General features: G+C 43.9%; 1 protein-coding gene and 1 pseudogene across 5 annotated transcripts in view; one reads left to right on the top strand and one right to left on the bottom strand.

Annotated features, from left to right (window-relative positions):
- The window catches only part of SMYD3 (SET and MYND domain containing 3), a 713,262-nt gene that overhangs the window by 133,668 nt on the left and 557,661 nt on the right, over positions 1–21,933 (bottom strand). For all 5 annotated transcript variants that reach the window (XM_045877596.3, XM_045877597.3, XM_064594436.1 and 2 more), the window contains 2 exons: positions 21,248–21,350; positions 13,776–13,886 (listed from right to left, as the gene is read on the bottom strand). In XM_045877596.3, the coding sequence (XP_045733552.1) occupies positions 13,776–13,886; positions 21,248–21,350 (214 nt within the window). The remainder of the gene's footprint in view (positions 1–13,775; positions 13,887–21,247; positions 21,351–21,933) is intronic.
- Positions 5,165–5,288, top strand: LOC123847154 (U4 spliceosomal RNA; annotated as a pseudogene).

Raw genomic sequence — 21,933 nt, forward strand, 5'->3', positions numbered from 1 at the left:
AGTGAGCAGGTGTCCACCCACCTTGGGGCCCTAATGCTGTTGTGATCATGAGGAGGCCTGTTCTCAGGCTCAGGGCCCAGGAAGTGTGGGTGATATTCTGCTGCACTGTAACAAGTAGGGAATGAAGGGCAAGGGAAGCCCAAGTGTGGTCTCACTCAGAAAGGGATAAGACTTCCTCTGTGACAAATCCTAAAAGAGGCATCATCTCCGTTTGGGAGAGAACAGGAGGGGAGTGAGGGTCCAAGATGACCTCGACTTTGTCCAGGGATGGGGGAAGGAGGAAGGGTCTGGCCCTTGAGTCTACATGGTGCCACTCATGTGGGCTCTGCTGCCTTCTTACTCAGCCTGAGAGCCACCCTGGTGTACCTCCCCCCACACGTATGCCTCCCCCATGGCTCTACCTGCAGCCCTCGCACACTCTCAGTGTGAGCAATGTCACCAACAGCAGGTGGGAGGGAGTAGCACCACGTGAGTGGAGGTGAAGGGCAGTGATTTACCCCAAAGTCTGGACAAAGGTCAGCTCACCTCTCACGAGGGAGAGCCCAGGCTAGGGAGAGGGGCTATGCCAAGGACAACACAATACCCAACACAGTGACCACAGAAACCACATAGAAAGCACTAGAAACAAAAATGGGGGAGGAAGCAGAGAGTGTGAAGAGTTAGAGCAGGAAGACTTAAAAAGCTACCAAGAAGATTATATGAGAAGTGCAGGGACCCTGACCAGCAAATGATGGGAACTAAGGAGGCTATAATTCCTGGAGCTCCACATATAGACTATGTCCTCAGAACATTGGTAACAATGATGGCAACTATTGAGCATCCACCATCTCCCAACTGATGCTTACACCATCTAACTGAACACCATCAAAGCAGCTTTGCCAGACAGACCACTCTCATTTTACAAGAGTAAACAGAGATGAAGACAAGGAAATTTACGAATGTCAAATGGCGAGGAAACAACAAAACCCAGGATGATCAGACTTCAGAGCACAAGCTCTCCCCACTGTATGAGCTGCCGTGTTACCCACCACCCAGATTTTATCTCTTTGGCTAGTGTCACTGATGTGACAAGTACAGGCTTGAGGACTAGAACCCAACTCCTCATCTAACTCTGCACTCTCTATAATATCCTACAAATGGTACTGGGAAAATGGGACATCCATATGTAAAAAATGAACCCTGTACAAAAATTACCTGAAAATGGATCGAAGACCTAATGCAAAACCTAAAACTATAAAATGTCTAATAGACAAACATAGAAGAAAAATCTTTATTCTCTTAGATTAGGCAAAGACTTCTTAGATATGGCATCGAAAGACTGATCCATAAAAAAAAATACTAAAAAGTAGACTATGTCAAAATTTAAAACTTCTGCTCTTCAAAAGACTCTGTTAAGACAATGAAAACATAAACCACAGACAGAAAAAAATGATTTATGAAGCACACATCTGATTAAAAAAACAAAACTTGTATAAAGAATATGGAACTCTGAGGCACCTGGGTGACTCAGTGGGTTAAGCGTCTGACTCCTGATTTCAGCTCAGGTCATGATCTCAGGGTCGTGAGATCGAGCTCCATGTCGGCTCCACATTCAGCAGGGAATCTGCTTGAGATTCTCTCTCTGTCCCTCCCACTGCTCACTCACGTTCTCTCTCCAAAATAAATAAATCTTAGGGGTGCCTGGGTGGCTCAGTCATCAAGCATCTGCCTTTGGCTCACATCATGATCCCAGGGTCCTGGGATTGAGACCTTCATCGGGCTCCCTGCTAAGCGGGAAGCCTGCTTCTCCCTCTCCTACTCCCCCTGCTTGTGTTCCTTCTCTCACTGTGTCTCTCTCTGTCAAATAAATAAGTAAAATCTTTAAAATAAATAAATCTTAAAAAAAAAAAGAAGAAAGAACTCTAGACTTTAGAAAGATGGCACAGTGGGAGGATCCTAAACTCACCTGTCCACAGATACAACTAGATAACACCCACATCAGTGTAAATAACTGAGAAAATGACCCAAAGACTGGCAGGACAGACTCTCCACCATTAAATGTAGAGAAGAGGCCAGGAGAAGAGTAAGAAGGGCAGAGACATGGTTGGGAGCAAAACAGACCCAGGAGACTTCACAAGACGGAGGGACCCATGGTCACAGGGAGGGAAGAGGCACAGACTCCCACACAAGCCACCCCAGGCACAGGGGACCCGCAGAGGGAAGATGAATCCCCATAACATCTGGCTTTGAAACCCAGAGGGGCCTAACATCCAGAGTTCTCACGATGAGTGGGGCTTAACACCTGGAATTTAAAAATCAGTGGGCGTGACTCTGGGAGAGCTGCAAGGGCAACAGAAAACAGAGAGGACAAACAGCCTGGCTGAGATACAGCCCAGAAGCAGCAGTTTGGAAAATGCCTGGGGAATACAGGAAGGAGACTGGAGATTTATTTACTCATCTCAGAGCTTGTGCTGCAGGGGGTAGGGATCTCTGGGAGACTTCTCCAAGAACAAAAGAGCTCATGCCATTTCCCTCCCCTGCCCCCCAGCTTAGATACATGGACACCTGCAGGAACCAGTGCGGCATCAACACTCCCCACCTAGCTTGCCAACAGCACAGCCTGCCCCTGTGTGCTTCTTCAGATACACTCCCCCCCAACCCAGGAGGGCTCAGCAGGAGTGCTCCCAGGCTGCCGGAGGTCCCCTCAACAGCACATGCAACACACAGGAGACACCCCGGAAATGCCAGGTTCTGCAGAGAAAAGCTACAAAACAACCATAAAACAAGTAATGAAATGACAATAAGTACTTACCTATCAATAATTACTGTGGATGTAAATGGACTCAATGCTCCAATCAAAAGACATGGGGTGACAGAATGGATAAAAAAGCAAGACCCATCTATATGCTGCCTACAAGAGATTTATTTCAGACCTCAAGCCACATGCAGATTCAAAGTGAAGTAACATTTAGCACGCAACTGGAAGTGAAAAGAAAGCCAGGATAGCAATACTTCTATCAGACAAAACAGACTTTAAAACAAAGACTGTAACAAGAGACAAAGAAAGACATTATATAAACATAAAGGAAATAACCCAAGAAGAAGATATAACAATTGTAAATATTTATGTACCCAACATGGGAGCTCCCCAATACATAAAGCAGTTAATAACAAACATGAAGGAAATAATAGATAGTAATACAATAATGGGGGGGGGCGGGCTGTAACACCCTATTTACATCAACAGATAAATCATCTAAACAGAAAATCAACAAGGAAACAGTGGCTTTGAATGACACATCAGACCACATGGATTTAACACATATATTCAGAACATTCTATCCTAAAACAGCAGAATACACATTCTTTTCAAGTGCACATGGAACATTCTCCAGAACAGATCATATGTTAGGCCACAAAACAAGTCTCAACAAATTCAAAAAGACTGAAGTCATTCCATGTATCTTCCCCAACCACAACGCTATGAAGTTAGAAATCAACCACAAGGAAAAATCTGCAAAGAGAACAAATACATGGAGGTTAAATAACATGCTACTAAACAATGAATGGGTCAACCAAGAAATCAAGGAGAGAATAAAAAAATACATGGAGACAAATGAAAATGAAACCCAATGGTCCAAACTCTGGGATGCAGCAAAAGCTGTTGCAGGAGGGAAGTTTATAGCAATACAGGCCTACCTCAAGAAGCAAGAAAAAGCTCAAATAGACAACCTAACCTTATATCTAAAGAAGCCACTGAAAGAACAAACCAAACCAAACCAGTAGAAGTAAGGAACTCATAAAGATTAGAGCAGAAATTAATGAAATAGAAACAAAAAAGGAATAAAACAGATGAAATGAGGAGCTGGTTTTTTGAAAAGATAAACAAAATTGATAAACCTCTAGCCAGACTCATCAAAGAGAGAGAGAGGACTCAAATAAAATCAGAAATGAGAGAAAAGAAATAAAAATGACTACACAGAAATACAAAGCACTATAAGAGAATATTATGAAAAATTATATGCCAACAAATTGGACAACCTAGAAGAAATGGATAAATTCCTAGAAACATATAACCTGTGAAAACTGAATGAGGAAAAATAGAAAATTTGAACAGGCCGATTACCAACAATGAAATTGAATCAGTAATTAAAACACTCCCAACAAATAAAGGTCCAGGACCACAGCCTCACATGTGAATTCTACCAAATATTTAAAAATGAGTTAATACCTATTCTTCTCAAACTATTCCAAAAATTAGAAGAGGAAGGAAAGCTTCCGAATTCATTCTATGAGGCTAGCATTACCTGATACCAAAACCAGATAAGAGACATGACAAAAAAAAAAAAAAAGAACTACAGGCCAATATCTCTCATGAACATAGATGCAAAAATCCTCAATAGTATACTAACAAATTGAATCTAACAATACATTAAAAAATCACCATGATCAAATGGGATTCAATTCCTGGGATAAAAGTGTATCTCACTATTCACAAATCAATCAGTGTGATACATCATATCCACAAGAAAAAGGATAAGAACCATATGATCATCTCAATAGATGCAACAAAAGCATTTGACAAAGTACAACATCGATTCGTGATCAAAACCCTCAACAAAGTAGGTTTAGAGGGAACATGCCTCACCATAATAAAAACCATATATGAAAAATGCACAGCTAACATCATACTCAAGGGTGAAAAACTGAGGAACAAGACAAGGATGTCCACTTTGCCACTTTTATGCAACATAATACTGGAAGTCCTAGCCACAGCAATCAGATAAGAAAAAGAAATAAAAGGCATCAAAATTGATGAAGAGGTAAAACTGTCACTATTTGCAGATGACATGATACTATATACAGAACACCCTAAAGACTCACCAAAAACTACTAGTACTGATAAAAGAATCCAGTAAGGTTGGAAAATACAAAATCAACATACAGAAATCTGTTGCATTTCTATACACTAATAAAGAAAGAGAAATAAGAAAAGAATCTCATTTACAACTGCACCAAAAAGAATAAAATGCTTAGGAATAAACTTAGCCAGAGAGTAAAACACCTCTACTCTGAAAACTACAGAATACTGATGAAACAAATTGAAGATGACACACACAAATGAAAAAACTATTCCATGCTCATGGTTTGGAAGAACAAGAATATTGTTAAAATGTCTCTACTAAGCTTTGCGCAGTGGCAGTATCGTAGCCAATGAGGTTTATCCGAGGCGCGATTATTGCTAATTAAAATGTCTCTACTATCCAAAGCAATCTACCGATTTAATGCAATCCCTATCAAAATACCAACAGCATTTTTTTTTTTTTGACATCGCTACACATCTACTGGAATGATTACAAACAAAAGAAAACCTGACAAAATTAAGTGCTGGCAAGCATGTGGAGTAATTGAAATTCTCACTCAATCCCTGTGGGAATTCAAAATGGTACAGCTACACTGGAGAACAGTTTGGCAGTTTCTTATAAAGTCAAACATATATTGACCATGCAGCCCAACCATCCTAATCCTAGGTATCTACATAGATGAAATGAAAATTTATATTTCCACAACAAACTGTACGTGAATGTTTACAGTGGCTGTATTGATAATCACCAACCACTGAAAGGAACCGAATGTCCTTCAACTGATGAATGGGTAAACTGTGGAATAGCCACATAATAGAATACGACTGGCAATAAAAAGGAACCAAATACTGAGATTAGAGAGTTACATGTCAAATAACACGGCTGAATATCGAATGCATATTGTTAAGTGAAGGAAACCAGAATGGAATGACTGTCTGGATTGATTCATACAACATTCTGAAAAAGGTAAAGCTACAGTGACAGAAAGCAGATCAGAGGTTGGCAAAGGCAGAAGTGGGGGAGGGGTAGACTAGAAAGTGGTACAAGGGAATTTGGTGGGGGGGTGGGACTGTTCTTTGAGTAGTGGTGGTGGTTGCAGACTATATGCATTTGTCAAAACTCACAGCACTGTACACTAAAAGGAGTGAATTTTACTGAATGAAAATGATACTTGAATTTCATTTTATTTCTTTAAAGATTTTATTTATTTATTTGAGAGAGAGAGATATCAAGAGAGAGTGTGAGCAGGCAGAGGGGCAGAGGGAGAGGGAGAAGCAGGCTCCCCACTGAGCAAGGAGCCCAATGTGGGACTCAATCCCAGGACCCTGGTATCATGACCTGAGCCGAAGGCAGACACCCAACAGACTGAGCCACCCAGGTGCCCAGATACTTGAATTTTTAAAAGATAGGAAGAGTATATTTACTATTCATAAACTTATAGAGACAGCATAGTGGAGAGGTGAGGATTATAGCCTCTGCACCTAAAATCCCCAGTTACTTCATCTGCGCAATAGGAATAAGGGCAACCACCACCCTCCTCAAGCCATGGCAACTGAATGAGACGAGGTGTATAAATTACTCAGCAAAGTACCATTCCCTGAGAAAGGTCACTCCTTCTCCAGCACTTCTTGAACGCTGTGCGCCCTGTGTTGGGCTAGGTACGGTGACCGGGACACAGGAACACAGACTCCTCTGTCCCAGTAGCTGTCACCGCCTTCTGCCAATCTGTTCCCTGAGCCGGAGCTTCTTGCAGACCACAGCTAAAAGAAAAGCATTTTTGTTCAAGAATTGGAACGGCTGTGAGAGAGAATTCCTGTCACCACAAACTGTGGAGCCACCCTCTTCTTGTCCTGGGGTGGATTTCTGAATGCACCAGAGCACCCTGCAGCAGCCTGGGAGCCCAGCTGTCTGCTCTCTGGGGAGAAGGCAGGGCTGTGATGTGGCCAGCAGCATGTTCCAAGGAGACACAATAGCTACATTGTTTATTTCCCGGGCCAACTTTATAGACCGTTGTACCAAGCCGAGGAGCCTCTCCCATTTCATGGTAACATTGCAGATGGGATTGTGTGGTCATGAAGTCAATAAACTCCCTTCCTCCCTTGAACATTCAGGACAAGCCAGCACTGCGCTCACTCCAGGGAAACCCTTTCTTCTGTTGTTGGGAGAAGCAAGGCAGAGATAACACACACTCATATTGGGCTTGGACCCCTTAAAATCTGTCTCTGTCTGTCTGTCTCTCTCTCACACAAACATACACACAGACACACACCGTTCTTCAATCCCCTGCCAACTCTTCCTGAAGATAACGTAATACCGTTACGATGAAAACATTAGACACAGGGCACACACTCCGCGGAGGCTGTTAAAACCTGTAATATGAAACAGCTCAGAGCTGGTTGAGCTCATCGGCCCGCCACAAGGCATTTCTGCTTACAATTAATTTAGCAAAATGGAAGAAGGCAGCAGAAAAAAAAATCTTGGTTTACTAAATGACCTTTAACTAATTGCTCGTATTTTAAATAGACTCAAGTTACCATCAACTTCTTCTTGGGCAGAGAACTCTCAGTTCCTTTGACTGCAGCTTTAATTCTAGCACTGCCTTGGTTACTTCTTCAGTGAAACACCAGTTCTTCCTTGGCTCACTCTGGCCTCTGCTGCCTGCTTACCAGAGTTTAACGGAATAGCCCCACTGAGGTACAGTATATGCAGGAACCAAGCACAGCACCCCCGGAAGGTGCTCCCCATGTAGGATGCTGGGCCACTTCCAGGCTCCATAATGCACACGTGTCGGGGAGGGCCTCAGAAGTGACCAAAGAGAGGAAATTCCATGATACACAAGAGGATCTTCAAACACAGGCTGAAATAATTACCAAGGACGATAACTAACAGCACTTCATTTCTATGAAGAGATTAAGAGGAAGCGGACTTAGCATTGTAGCATCAGGAATGAGAAGCGTATTAGGGCTTCCCCCCTGCTTCCCCCCACACACACACCACACACAGCCATTTATTCAACTGTTTTCAGAATGACTCTGCTCAAGTCTCTCTCCACAGAAGGCCCTGTGATAAAGGATCTAGACCCCTTCTCCGGGATCTCAGACAGGCTGGTACAGGGTAAAAGGTGCACACATGCTTGGAAGCCCTCAGGAGAATTCAATCCTTTATCTTCACATCTTCCTTTGCCTCCAAAGCCTTGAATTCACACCTACATGCTTGAAAAGCAAATCGCAGATGTCCAATCAAGATGATATAAGGTCAGACTTTGAAGTGCTCCCCTTTACCCCAAACCCCACAGCAATGGTGAGTAAAAGATAAAAAGAGAAACCAAAAATAGCTTTACTAATTCAAAAACAAGAAAAGACGTCTCCCTGGACCAAAAATAGAACAGAAATGCAAAGCAAGACGCCAAGCTGAAGCTAGGGCCTCGGGTCTGGAAGCAGGCGGTAGCAAGCACACGTTCCATTCCTGCGGTTAGAAGGGGCTAGAAATGCTTCATGTAAGAAAGGTGAGTCAAGCCCAGGTAAGGCTCCTTTGTTTATAAAAAGAGGCTGTAGACACAGGACTGATGACCTGTTCCCTTAGGCTGAGTACATATAAGAAGCTCTGGGCCTGGAAAGGTCAGAAGGCACATTTCTAGGTACAGAGCACCAAGATGCCCATCACCTAAGTAACCGGGTCTGCAGAGCCTCAACAACACTGTGGCACATCGGTTCCAAATGCCATGACATCTGAGGGGTCTGTGAGAGGCAAGTGCAAAGCCAGCAGACAGAGGGGATGAGCACAGAAGGAAAGAAAGGAGCAAAACCAGAATACTTCCCACTCCAAATGAGCTTGCATTATAAAATTCCAAACCACTTAGTGAAATGCAATGCTAAGGAAGATAACCAACAAAAATCAAAGATCAGAACATGAGTTTACTCCAGTGGAAAAGCTATGGCTCTGACTGACCAAGACTCTTAGGGTATGATGCAGATGCTCAAAAAGGTAAGTAACAGAGGAGGACTCAGGAGGAGAGAATATGAAGGTATGAAGCAGAGATAGGGAGAAATAAAACATAAACTGGGAGATATGGGAAAAAAACCAAACTTGAAATCCTAAGAATAAAAAAGAGTCCTTAAACCAACCCAGTAGCAAACAACATCCCTAGGATGTGATTTAAGGGAGCTTTAGCTTTAGAAACAGAGAATAAATGCCAAACCCAAAAAGGGTTATCTCGGGAGCAGGAGAGGGAAAGCGTACTAGTGTTTTGAACTGGCTTCTAGCACTTTGATTTTTCAGACTGTATGCATGTATCACTTTAATGAAAATTAAAATAAAGAATTGAAAAGACTGCAAGAAATACCATTAATGAAGGATCATCTGAAGTGTATGCAGTCCTTGCTTCCCTTGGTACAGTGTGAATTTTATTCTTAGAAGGGAGCAAACCATCAGAGAGATAGGAACCAAGAGTATATAAATTTTAACCTTTCGTGTTACTTCTTTTATTAAGTTACAATTTGAAATTATGTCTATCAGCCACATTGAAAATATTATAAAAAATCAGCTATTTAAATAATTGTGGAGTCTGCTGAGGATGTTGCCCACTGCCTCTTTGGGACCCTCTGGAGCGGCTCTGGCCTCAGTACCGGGAAAAACTGGGCTTTGGCCGAGGACCAGGTGTGTGTCCAACCTCACAGCTACTGTGAATTCTGACTCAGTCCTTCAGCTTTGGCTGCTGGGAGAGTTAGAGTAATTTGTGATTGGTTTCTGGTCACTTTATAGGATCATACGGAATGCCTTTGGGGCACTGACTTGCTTTTGTCTTATTTCCTGTCACTCTTATTTCACAAATCAACGTAAGATTTACAGCCATTAAAGCACAGAGCTACTCTGCCTACATTTACATACTTAGATTGATATGCAGAGAGAAGTGTACGGATGTGTGCCTGGAAGCCCTTCCGAGGCTTCTGAGTGGTGGGAGGGTGTGATGAGACAGAACGCATTGGGGAAGGCAGAGAAAGGAAGGGAAAAAAGGTAGGTTGGACTTTGGGGTCATGGCCTCGAATGCCAAGCTAAGAGTCTGAAGTTTATCCTGAAGATTAAAGCCAATGGCAAATGTTTTCCAAAATTCTGAGCAAAGCAATGACATGGAAACAGTGGTGGTTCAGAAAACTTACTGTAGGACAGTGTGCAGGATGGATGATCGAGGGGACATGGAGGGCCAGGGGACCAATTAGGGGCTATTTCAATAATCCAGGAGTGAGGTGAGGCAACGGTGTTATTAGTAAACTGACTGTGTTTTAGAAGAAGGATCAAATGTAACAGGCTTTAGGAAAGAAAAAGTGACATGGCCAGGAAACACAGCTTTTTCTTGCCACAAAGCAGGCAACATCCAAGGAAGCATGCTGCGCACTGCCCACAAACTTAAGGGAACAATCAATTCCCATTGGTCTATTATTCTGTTTCTATGGCCTAGGATTCTGACCTGGGCAAACCACAGGAGAAGCCAAATCGTTCCAAAGCCTCCCTTAGAAGGTAAGTTCTATTCCTTCCAGAAATTAAACTGCTGATGACTAGAAATGACACCTAACCCCACACATGTAAATCACAGCCGCTCTGATAGGCCTCCTGCCTTCCTGAAACAGGTCAGCGCATGAGTCCAGCACCATGCAGATTCGAGCACTGTAATAAATACTGCCTCACATGGAAACTTGTTGAGATGAATTTCTTATGGTCCAAGAAAAGCAGAAAAATAATCTTGAAAACTTTAAGCCTAGGAACTGTAAGTAAATTTAATTTTGACTGAAGTAGTTTTGAATTCATAATCTTTGGGGAATGCGTTAAGCTGGATTCACCTGTCTTATTTTTTCAAAGCAAATCAGCAATACAGAGATTTCAAGAGGGATGTTTACATCACAAAACAGAATAAAATTTTCAGGTAAATAGAAACTTGAAAATATAACTGATGAGCTAATTGAAATCAGGTTTCTATTCTCATCTCAATACACACCCCACTCACTTCTCCTAGGAAAACATTTCAGAGAAACATGGGATAACAGAGCTGGAAGGGGCTTTAAGAGCATCCAATTTAATTCCGTTGTGTTATATACCGTGTTTGTCGTTCTCTGTCTGACTTATTTCAATTAGCATAATGCCCCCAAGGTCCATCCATGTTCTTGCAAATGGCCAGATTCCCTTGTTTTCAACAGCTGAATAATCTTCCAGTGTATATATACCACATTTTCTTGAACCATTCATCTATGGATGGACACTTAAAGTTGTTTCCATGTCTTGGTTATTGTAAATAATGCTGCAATGAACATGAGGATGCGGAGATCTTTTCAAGTTAGTGTTTTCATTTCCTCTAGATAAATACCCAGAAGCAAAATTGCTGGATCATATGGTTGTTCTATTTTTAAATTTTTGAGGAACCTCCAAACTGTTTTCCATAGTGGCCACCCGGGTTTGCATTCCCACCAATAACGTAACACACAAGCATTCCCTTTTCTCCACAACCTCACCAACACTTGTTATTTCTTGTCTTTTTGATTCTAGCCATTCTGACAGGTGTGAAGAGATATAGATGGCCAACAGGTACATGAAAAGAGGTTCAATGTAGTGACCACAGAGGAAATGCAGATCAAAACCACAATGAGATATGGGTCCCTTGTATGACAGATGATGAAATAAATCTGAGAGGTTGAATGATTTGCCCAAGGCCACTCAGTGTGTCAGGCACAGAATGGATTAGAATCAAGCAGAATTATTAAGTACTTTTTCCATGTTACCATTTGGTCCATCTCTAACACAACATTTATGATGGTTAATGTTATGTATCAACTTGACTGGGTCACAGGGTGTCCAGGTATTTGGTTAAACATTATTCTGGGTATGTGTGTGCTTTTGGATGAGATTCACATTTGAATCAGTAGACTGCCCTCCCCAGTGTGGGTGGGTCTCACCCAATCACTTGAAGGCCTGAGGAGAACAAAGACTGACCCTACCACAAGGAAGAGGGAACTCCTCCTGCCCAATTGCCTTTGAGCTGTTTTTTTTCCTCCTGCCTTTGGACTCAAATGAAAGGCTGGCTCTTCCTGGATCAGACTAGAATTTCACCAGGGGTCTCCCATTTACCAACTGCAGGTCTTGGGACTTCTCAGTCTCCACAATCACATGAGCCAACTCCTTATAATAAATATCCCCCCCACTACTCCTTTACACACACACACACACACACACACACACACCATGTTGTGCTCTTTCTCTGGAGAACCCTAATACAATATTAAACTTTTAGCCCAAAAGAGGAAAGAAAATGGTCTCAATGAACACGGTGGACACTGTAGATCAGCCTCGCAAAAGCCACTCACAACCTTCCTCTCCCTTGTCTTCCTCTAGTTTAAAGGCTGAAAACCTAAAAATGTAGTTTCCTCACCTCTTTTACAGCTAACAGGGGTCATACGATACAGTTCTGAACAGTCAAGTGTAGGTGGAAATCCCTAGGAGCTTTGCCCTTTGTTCTTTGCCTTTTATTACCCCTTCTTCTTCATGTCTAGAGCTTGGACACGCTGGCTGAGGGTTGAGGGCATCAGTCATCCTGGGACCATTTTAGTTGGGTTATCTGTTATTTTAGGCGAAGCCTTTTCCTAATAGACAATTTCTAGCCTGATTTTAACTACACCAAAAAAACCCAAAAGTGAACATGACCCCAATTTTAATAAAATACAAGCATCTATCCGAGAAAGTTTTTGTGGGTCTACAATACAGATGAAGTGTAAGAGGCACTAAATCCAAGACCTCCCCTTCAAGGAGGCTGGTGGGAAGATAGCTTGCTTCTTGCCATTGCAGATGATGGTCTGGGGAGAAATCCCAGGGGATCCCCTATAATTCCAGCATGCGTGGCTGCCACAAAAGGCTAATGCTAAAGCAGACTGAATCTTGGGCAGGTATTACCGGTGGATCCAACTTTTCCCATTTAGCGCATTTATTTCTTTTTCATGAAAAACTAATCGTGTTCACTGATTCCTGCCTCATTAGAATGAGCACGTGGTCCCTTCTCCTTCAGGGAAAACAGAAACCTTTCTCCATTGATCCTGGCACCAGAGACCACAGGTGGCTCTATGGTAGAGAGGAAGGAGCACTAGATTCAGTCAAAAGACCTAAGTTTGAGACTTGGTTCTGCCCCGTTTTCTTCACCCAGAGTCTCCCACAGGCACACCTCCAAACCTTTCTGAGTTGCATTTCCTAATTCACAATTATTGAGTTAAACGACATAGTAATTACAAAAGAATTCCCACAAATACAAAACACTCTGCAAAAGTAAGAGTTATTAATCAGATAACTCGACTGTGTGCAAACCAAAAGTCAATAGGTTCAATGTGAGGGAAGCACATGAATAATAGGAGAAAATTCATTCATTATCTTTTTTTTAACCTAAGTTCATTCATTGTCTTTATGGCATTTATTTTGGCTTTTCTTCCTTTCTCAGAGAGTAAAAGTTGCTAGAGATAAGTGAGCTCTCTCTGCCATAAGCGTTATAGCAAAAAGCCTTACAGAACAAGGAAATAAAAAACTAGGAATGACTCAGTACATTCACTAATTGAGCGGTAGCTTACCAGCCATAATGTACCCTAACCCCCCTGTTGTATGATCTAACAGCGCTCCAGCCTTCAATGTCCTTTTCGTTATACGTTTATCGCCTATATTCCCTCTAGAATCTAAGCTCCATAGATCCCTACCTGAGATTAAACCTCTCACTGCTTCGTGAGTGATAAAAGTTCAAGGAGATAAAACATGTGCCCCACAATGCATTCTTTTTACCCACCTTAGTTTCCCACTCTGCATGAGAGTCATTTCTTTGTGGATTAATGAAAGAAAAGTGGGGTTCTCTGAGAGGTCACTGGGATCGTGCCTGGGAGATGCTCCAAGATGGTCTCGCCCCCCCCCCCATACCTTGTCTTGGGTTTGGCATCGCAAACAGTCACATTCGAAACAGTACTGGTCCCTCAGCTGCTCCCGGCGCTCCTCACTGGTCATCAACATGTCCAGGTAGCAGATGGTGAGCTGGGGGGGCCACAGAGGAGAGGGTCACGTGGCTGCGGTGCTCATCATCTTTAACACATGCTTACTATCATTGCTGATTATTTAAGCAAAACACATTTTCATTACATACCAAAAAGCGCAAAAAGGAAAGATACTACTTACAGTCTCTATATGCAAATAATCACTTGCAAAATTTTAATGCATTACCTTCCAGTCTTTGTTGTGTGGTGAGCACCTGTATATTATATACTTACTTTAAAGACCTGGACTCCTGGCCTCTATACACTTTTACACCCCGCCTTTTATCCACCAAATAAGAGAATATCAAGAGCTGGTGTGTGTTGGGTAATACCAAGGCTGGGTAGTAAAAGCTATAACCGCTCGCAATCAGAGAAGCCAGATCAATTCTAGCCCCCAAAGGGGCAGCAGATGATGCACCCAGATGCTCTTAAATCCTAATCAGTCCTGCAGCCTCATGGAATTTGAAGTCAACCAAATTTGGTGGCTTTGAAGTTAGGAGACTGTTTTACTTGTGACTACAGAAAAAGGGGGCGCCTGGGTGGCTCAGTTGGTTAAGCAACTGCCTTCAGCTCAGGTCATGATCCTGGAGTCGCGGAATCAAGTCCCACATCGGGCTCCCTGCTCTTGGAGAGTCTGCTTCTCCCTCTGACCCTCCCTTCTCTTATGCTCTCGGTCTCTCATTCTCTCTCTCTCTCAAATAAATAAATAAAATCTTAAAAAAAAAAAAAAAGGAATAATTTCCAAGTAGGGAGAACTAATGTCAGAATGTGATCCTAGATGGAAGCTCTTAAGCTGACTTCCTTGGGCCCTTTCAAACAGTGATTATGTTGTCTTGGATGGTGAAAGGTCAGGTGTCCCTGTCGCTGTCAAGTCCCACTTGGAGACATAGGTCTTTGGGTAATATTGCGATGTTCACACATCCCACACTTGACCAGATCTATGTACGCTGAAAGGCTAATTCAACATACACAAAATGGCCCTCCTGATCTCCCTAGGCCTGTTCCATCTCTGCTGGAGCCATCCCAATCTCAGCTGACAGCAATGCATCTTTCATGTCCTTCAAGAAGAAACCTCAAAGTCATCTTTGATTTCTCTCTCCCTTTCACATTCTTGCCCAATCCACCAGGAAATTCTGTGTGCTCAATCTTAAAAATATATCCAGAATCAACCACTTTCTACCTTTCCCAATGTGACCGTCCTGGTCTGAGTCGCCTTCCATAGCTTTGGGCGGGTCTCAGTGGAAGAAAGGCCTGGTCAGCCAACCAGAGCTGTCCCAGCCCCCATGGCCACCCCCAGGGTGACAGAAGCCACGGCCCGGTCTGGCTAGCTGGCTCTCTCTAGACCCTTCCCATGTTAGGCAACTATGCTCTGAAACACAGAAATAAGAGTATCTGGCCTCAAGAAGTGCAGGCAACGATGTTACTGAACATCTACTACGTGCTAGGCACTCACGGAGCGAGGCGTGTGAGACAGTTAAAAATCAGCAAAGGTCTGGGATCCCTCGGGGATTTGGACCCACATCCCTTGATTCAAGCCAGATACTCTTTCTCTAATATGGCTGCTTCTCATCCTTCTGGGGGCTGAATGGAGACTCGCCTCTGGAGGGGCTGCACTGGCATCAACCCTAAAATGCATAAGCCTGCACTCCACACTGTTCTGTGACAACTGGGCTCCTTCGGATTTAAGTCCCTAAATCCCTTTTCTTGCTTGTGATCTGAACCTGGGGCTGCCTGGGAGATGCAAAGGGCCATCATACCAGGCTTTGTTGTAGGATAACTCCAGGTCCCAAATTCCAAATAACCAATTTCAAAGCACACTTTTGAAACCGCCTGCTAGTAAGTCTGGGGAAGGGTATGCGTTCATCTTGTCTCAACAGGCTCTGAGAGCCCCGGTTTCCTTAAATGAGGTGATGGTAAAATGAACTGAATGTGAAACCAACAAACCCAGGGCCAGAGAAAGAAGTTTGGTTAACCTAAGACTTAATTACAAGGGCCAACTCACAAGTGATCACGCCAGGCAGTGAACGGGCAACAGGAGACTAGTTATTTCATTTAACCCCACTAACTAGACTCTAACAGCCTCCATCACTACCCTGTAACTGCCTGTGATCACTACCTGGACTGGGCTATGGCTTTCTAATGGGCCCTGGGTTTGTTGGCTGCGGGTAAGGCACACAAAGTCTTGCCCACTGATCTTCTGTCTGCCTTTCTAGCCTGGATATCTCTCCAGACACTTTCCAGTCTTCATGGTTATATACACGGCAACTCCTCAGAAACGGTGTGCTCGGTGCGAGCCGGTATGGAGCATCCCTGCCCCAGCTAGCCCGTGCCTGCCCTGCACCATCAGCTTCTTCAGAGCGCTCTCAGCCCGCAAGCTTGGCTCAAACACGCCGCTTCCCATGAACACTGCCTCATTCCCTCCTTTTTGCCCCTTCCACATTCATCCAAGTTCACAAAATACTGTGTCAAAACTGAAGATCTCAATGGCAAAACATTTTTATGCATATTTTGGGGGGGAAAAGCACCATAGGTTACTAACGGGCAATGACAGTGAAATCATTTTATCAGCCAAAGATAAAAACCCTTTCTTGAAGACTCACTGGTTCACCACTTTTAATGAAGAATCTGCTCACTACATGTAGGGCTCATTTAGCAGGAACGTATATATGAAACGTGGCCATTGACCAGTGGATGCTTTAATGGCATAGAACAAAATCGCATTAAAATATTAATGCCACTGACCATTGCTTTGCCATTTTAGAGCAGTTTGTATGGGAAATGCAGTAAATCACTTCCAACATTAGAGTAATATCATGAAAGATATTTGCTGGATATTGGATATATTGCTTACTTGAATATTTCAAGGCAAAGGAACCCCTTTTCCATGAAGCCCATCTTTTCATTATGTACAACAGAGTGGATAAGAAGACCAAATTAAAATTAGACTTCATTTTCATTTCTGGAATCACACAGTCACAATTACAAATTTTTCTGCGGTTACTGGCTCTGAACTGAAAACAAGACTGCAAATCTCACTTCTTTTTAAAATCACACCTGAGTGTTAGTGTTTCTCTTCTTGTTGTCACACCCTTGTACTCGGTCATTAGCAAATCCTGCTAATTTTAGCTTCTAAATATCATATTCTTCAGATCCCCCATCATGAGCCACCACGTGAATTTCTCCTGACTTCGGGGAGCCATTGTCACCTCTTGCTTGGATTACTGCATCAACCTGACCCTCACTGGTCCAACCTTGCTTACACATGGAAAAACTGATCACAGTTCCTCTGCTTCAGTGTGGCCCCATTGCCTGTCCCCAACCCCTTCATGAATATCTACTGAGTGCCTCCCATAGACCAGACACTGTTAGGAGTTCCTTAATAAGGCCCCCATGGGGTCCTACAATCACGTCTGGTCCCTGCATATTCCCTCATAGGTTGGTCACATTCAAAGTCTTCAGTCAATTGATAAGAATGCTTCCTACTCCTTGAACTCACCATTCTGTCCCTTGTCTCTGTGTCTTTGTCTAGAACGCCTTCACCTGTGTCAGCCAAGCTGAACTCTATGGATCCTTCGAGAGTCTAGGAGTCACATCTCTGGAAGCCTTTCTTACCCACTCGCCCACCCCTGCCCCCTACCACCACCTGGATGCCCCTAATCTGAACGTCTATAAAGCCCTATGTACTTTATACTATTGTACATTTCATATTCTCTTACTATTTTCTGTTTTATGTCAGTTTCCTTGTTTATACCTTGAGCTCTGGAAGGCAAGCCTAGGTCTTACTCATCTTTGTACTCCCAATGCCCACCCCAGGACATGATACCCAATAAGTAGGCAGTGAATTTGTCAAATGACTTAGCATATAAGAGGACTGAGAGAAGAAACAGACTGTCTTAATCCCACACAATTTAAATTAAAACCAATATGAGGGATACTGACATGCTCAGTTTATGCAAATCATATTTTTCACAGTTGATACGGCTCCAGAGGATGCTGGCAGCCAGGGGCGTTATCTGTAACAGCTACAACCTCTTCTTACCAGGAATTTCCACGAGGGTGGCCTAGACTGTCCAGCTTTCTTCCCTGATCCATGTTTTAGAAAACCATCAGCAGATAACACACATTTCATGGCTTATCAGAACCCTGAAGAGGCAGCTGTCAGCAATCCAGCATGGGGGCCATGCCTCAAACCTTACTATAAACCTCTCTGTAGGAGGTACTAGATGAGGAGACAAAAACCCCAAAGCAAAAGCAAACCAAACAAACTAAACCAAACCAAACCAACAGACCCAACAACTCAGCATTACAGTGGAAATCCTGAAGTAGCAAAGTGTTATAGATAGTGCTGGTTTGAAGTGAAGGGTCTGAAAGTGGTCCAAGGGATGGGCTTCATGTGCAGAGAAACAAAGGGTAGGAAATTTCCATGGTGACTTCTACTGTGGAACCTATGCAAATTCCCAGTCTCCCGGGCTGAGGTCTGAAATGTTCTCATCTCAAACTGGCAATGGCTGGCTTTCATGTTACTTTCTTTCTGGGGCCCGTGGGACACACCTGAAGATTAGTGGTAGCTTTAAAAATGGCTCTAACATTCTATTCCACCTCTGGTTTTGTCTGCAGCAAGCCTTATTCACTCACTCAACAGATACAGAGTACGGATCTTCTCTCTAAGAAGCACTATACAGCCGTCCCTCATGGAGCCTGTATCCTGGGACTCACATCCCAGGGAGCACGTGCTAGAACTAGGGGCTCCCTGATGGGCAGTAGAGCCAAGATGCAAAGCTGATCCTCTGAAACTGCCAAGAGCTTCTAAATTTACTTCCTTGCTCAGTTGAACTAAAGCAAATATTTGCACAATAAAAAGGAACTATCCCTCTTAATCAACCTCAAAATGTCTTTCCTCCTGGTTCTCCCTCTGCCCCAAGGGGCAGTTTGAAATGTGTGGGAGGAATGTCAGGTGTTGGGGTGGGCAGCTACAGGCATCAACTGAGCAGGGACTCAGGACAGCAGCCTTCACCGACGCAGTGAACCGCTGACCATCCAGAATGCCAACAGTTCCCTCAGGGAAAGCAATCCTGGGCTCCACGGAAGCTCACTTTAATGGAAGTCAAGTCAACAACAGGCCATGAATGTCTCCTGGCGGCAAGGCCAAGTACTGGGTACTAAGGGAGAGATGGAAGTAAGACACAAGGGCCTGTCCTCATGATGCTTACGGCAAACAGAGAAGTCACCAGAAGGGCCAGAATAACCTCAAAGAAAATAAAGGAGATCTCAAAGCGGAAGACATTTCCTGTAATCTGGGAAATCGGGAAGAGGTTTATAGAAGAGATGATGTTTGAAAGAATCTGGAAGGGTATGTGACGTTAACACAGGAAAATGGGGGGGGGGGCACGGGGAACAACCGTGCAGACAAAATGTCACCCACCAAGACACACGATGGGGTGGGGAAAATTTTATTTTCTGAAAAAAAAAAAAAAAAAAAAAAAAAATCAAGCTCATCGCCACAGAGAACAGAGCAGTCGTTGCCAGAGGTGGGAGGGGGGTGTAAAATGGGTGAAGCAGGTCAAAAGGTACAAAGTAAGCCAGTCCTAGGGATATAAGGTACAGCATGGCAAATATAGTTAACAATACTGCAAAGCATATTTGAAAGTCACTAAGAGTTCTCATCACAAGAGAAAAAATGTCTGTAACTATGTTTGGTGATGGACGTTAACTAGGCGTACTGTGGTGATCATTTCACAATATACACAAACATCGAATCATTGTGTGATACACTGGAAACTTACAGAATGTCATATGTTGATTACACCTCAATTAAACAAAATTATCTTCCAAATAGACAGTATGAAAGGACTTAGAGGGAGAATGCTCCCTTTGTTGGGAAGCTGCTTTGATAAGTATCGTGCGGGAACATCTCTGAGTCTGCAGGGCCTGATGCTGAGCACAATTATTTTGTGTCAAGTGAGAGGAAGGATTTGCTTGTTGCTCCAGAGATGGAAGGAAAAGGACATGAAAAAAGTGAAATTAGCACCAAGAAACAAGACTTTTTTTCAACTAAATGAAAACCAACCAATGAAAATAACGGGCAACCAAGCCTAGAAAACAAGGCATAGGAAAATCTCCTTGTTGTTCCTGAAAATGCCGACTGTGTCTTTTAGTTTTTCTGTTTGCCTCTCCAGTTACTGATTTTTTTAATTTAGTAAATCATCCTCCTATCAGCGGCAGCAACCTCGTCTTCGGGGACAGGGGGCCCTCAGCTCCCGCACCTAATATGGCTGCAAATGGACAGCGCCCCCCTTTCTTACCTGCCTCGCAATCACGTAGCCCTAGAATAAAAAACAATGTAATTCTCCATCTCGTTGACAGATGCCCCAGTGCACTGAGCACAGGGGTCCTAAAAACGGAAATCCAGTAAGTGGCTGTATAGGAGACAGCTTATTCAGTTGAAAATCAGATTGGAGGGAGTCTTATCGAAGCCCAATCCCTGTCTACATAAAATATGGTGACCGAGTTTAGGTTTTATTGGTTGAGTGCTGCATAAATGCAATCAAAGCTTATGATACTCTGCTTTCCTTGCAATAAATATCCACTTTAGCAAATTGGAAGGTGGAAGGAAACTAAGTTCTAAAGAGTGTAAATACCTATAAGCACACGTTCGGGGTGGTTACGTGTGCAAACCCTGTGTGGGCTCCGGTTTGGGAGCCCGGGGGCAGCTCATCCCCAGCTGCCTTGTGAGACCTGGCACTTCGGAGAAGGTTCTTCTTCCCAAGAGGCCGGTGTGGCAGGTTACAACCCCGGGGGGTCAAGGCTAAGTCACTACAGGAGGTTATACTCCCTGGCCTCTCTGCCCTTCCCATCTTTGCTGAACAATTGCACAGAAACGTTGAGAGCTCTGCAAAGGCCCCATGACCACGTGAACGAGTAAATCTTGTTTGCTTTCTTGTCATGAAGGTACACGAGTCACCTGCAAAATGGGACAAGTAGCCCTGGGGGTAATAAGCCCTTGGGATCCCATTCACAAGCCAGGCTGCGCTCCTGCCCACGAAGGATGAGCACTGGCCGGGATACGAAAGGCTGGCAAACCATCACATGCACAGAACATGGACACTCTGTCACATGCTCATATCCCTCTCTTGCACACACACAAGAGGACCCGCTGAGATCTAAAGAAATGGTGGTTTACAAAGGCAATCCACCTATAATCCTGGATAAGGACTAAGGGGAAAATCGGTCACTGGGTGGACACATTATGGCTCTTCTCCCTGGCAGAAGGATCGGGACAAGCTGTCCCTCAGGCACAGCTGGTTTCAGGGAAGGGTCTCTGATGAAAAGGAGGCCAGACGGTGGGAAAAGCAGGTGGCTTACCTCCTCTCCTGCCTCGATGTCCCGGACTGCTCGCAGTAAGAGGTGGGGCCCATTGAACACAATGGAACAATTGGGGTCACAGCTATGATTGAGCAAAGACATACTGGAGGAAAGAGAAAAAGAGGGTAGCGTCACTCAGCAGACAGTCAAACATCTAAAGTTAACGAATATAATCAGCAAAAGACACTTCAGCACAGGGTGGGGGGGCGGAGGGGACAGGTAATGTTGACAGGGCACCAGGGACTGAGGGGCTCTAGGAGAAGTCCCAGAAATGTCACTAGCCCACATTGCATAAAGCGAAATGCTCCCCAAGATGGAGGCTACTTAGGGAAGTGTGTTAACAAAAACCTTTTCTGAGCGCTTTCTGGGGGTGAGTGTGGGGAACAGCTGTCTCCTTAGACGGCAGCCAGGACCCCACCGGCCTTTCTCACACAGCTCTGGTCTGTGCGGCCCCTTTGCAGGACCTGCCTGCCTCCTGAAGGATAACGAGAGTCCTCCCTCTTACACAGACAGCCAAGGGCATCTTGCTGACAAGATCCTGGAGCGCCTGGGGCCCCGGCCCAGTCGTTTTAATACCATGGAGGTGGTTTTTTACCATCTGAGAAAGGGAATGAGTTTAAGCTGCACCATATTGGATAATACTAAGAACTGTAAGTGAGCGCTCACTGTGTAGAAAGCACTTTCTT

Source organism: Mirounga angustirostris, unplaced genomic scaffold (assembly GCF_029215605.1).
Source record: "Mirounga angustirostris isolate CCGP_5_RB_7025 unplaced genomic scaffold, mMirAng1.0.hap1 SCAF_6, whole genome shotgun sequence".
NCBI classification, from domain to species: Eukaryota; Metazoa; Chordata; class Mammalia; order Carnivora; family Phocidae; genus Mirounga; species Mirounga angustirostris.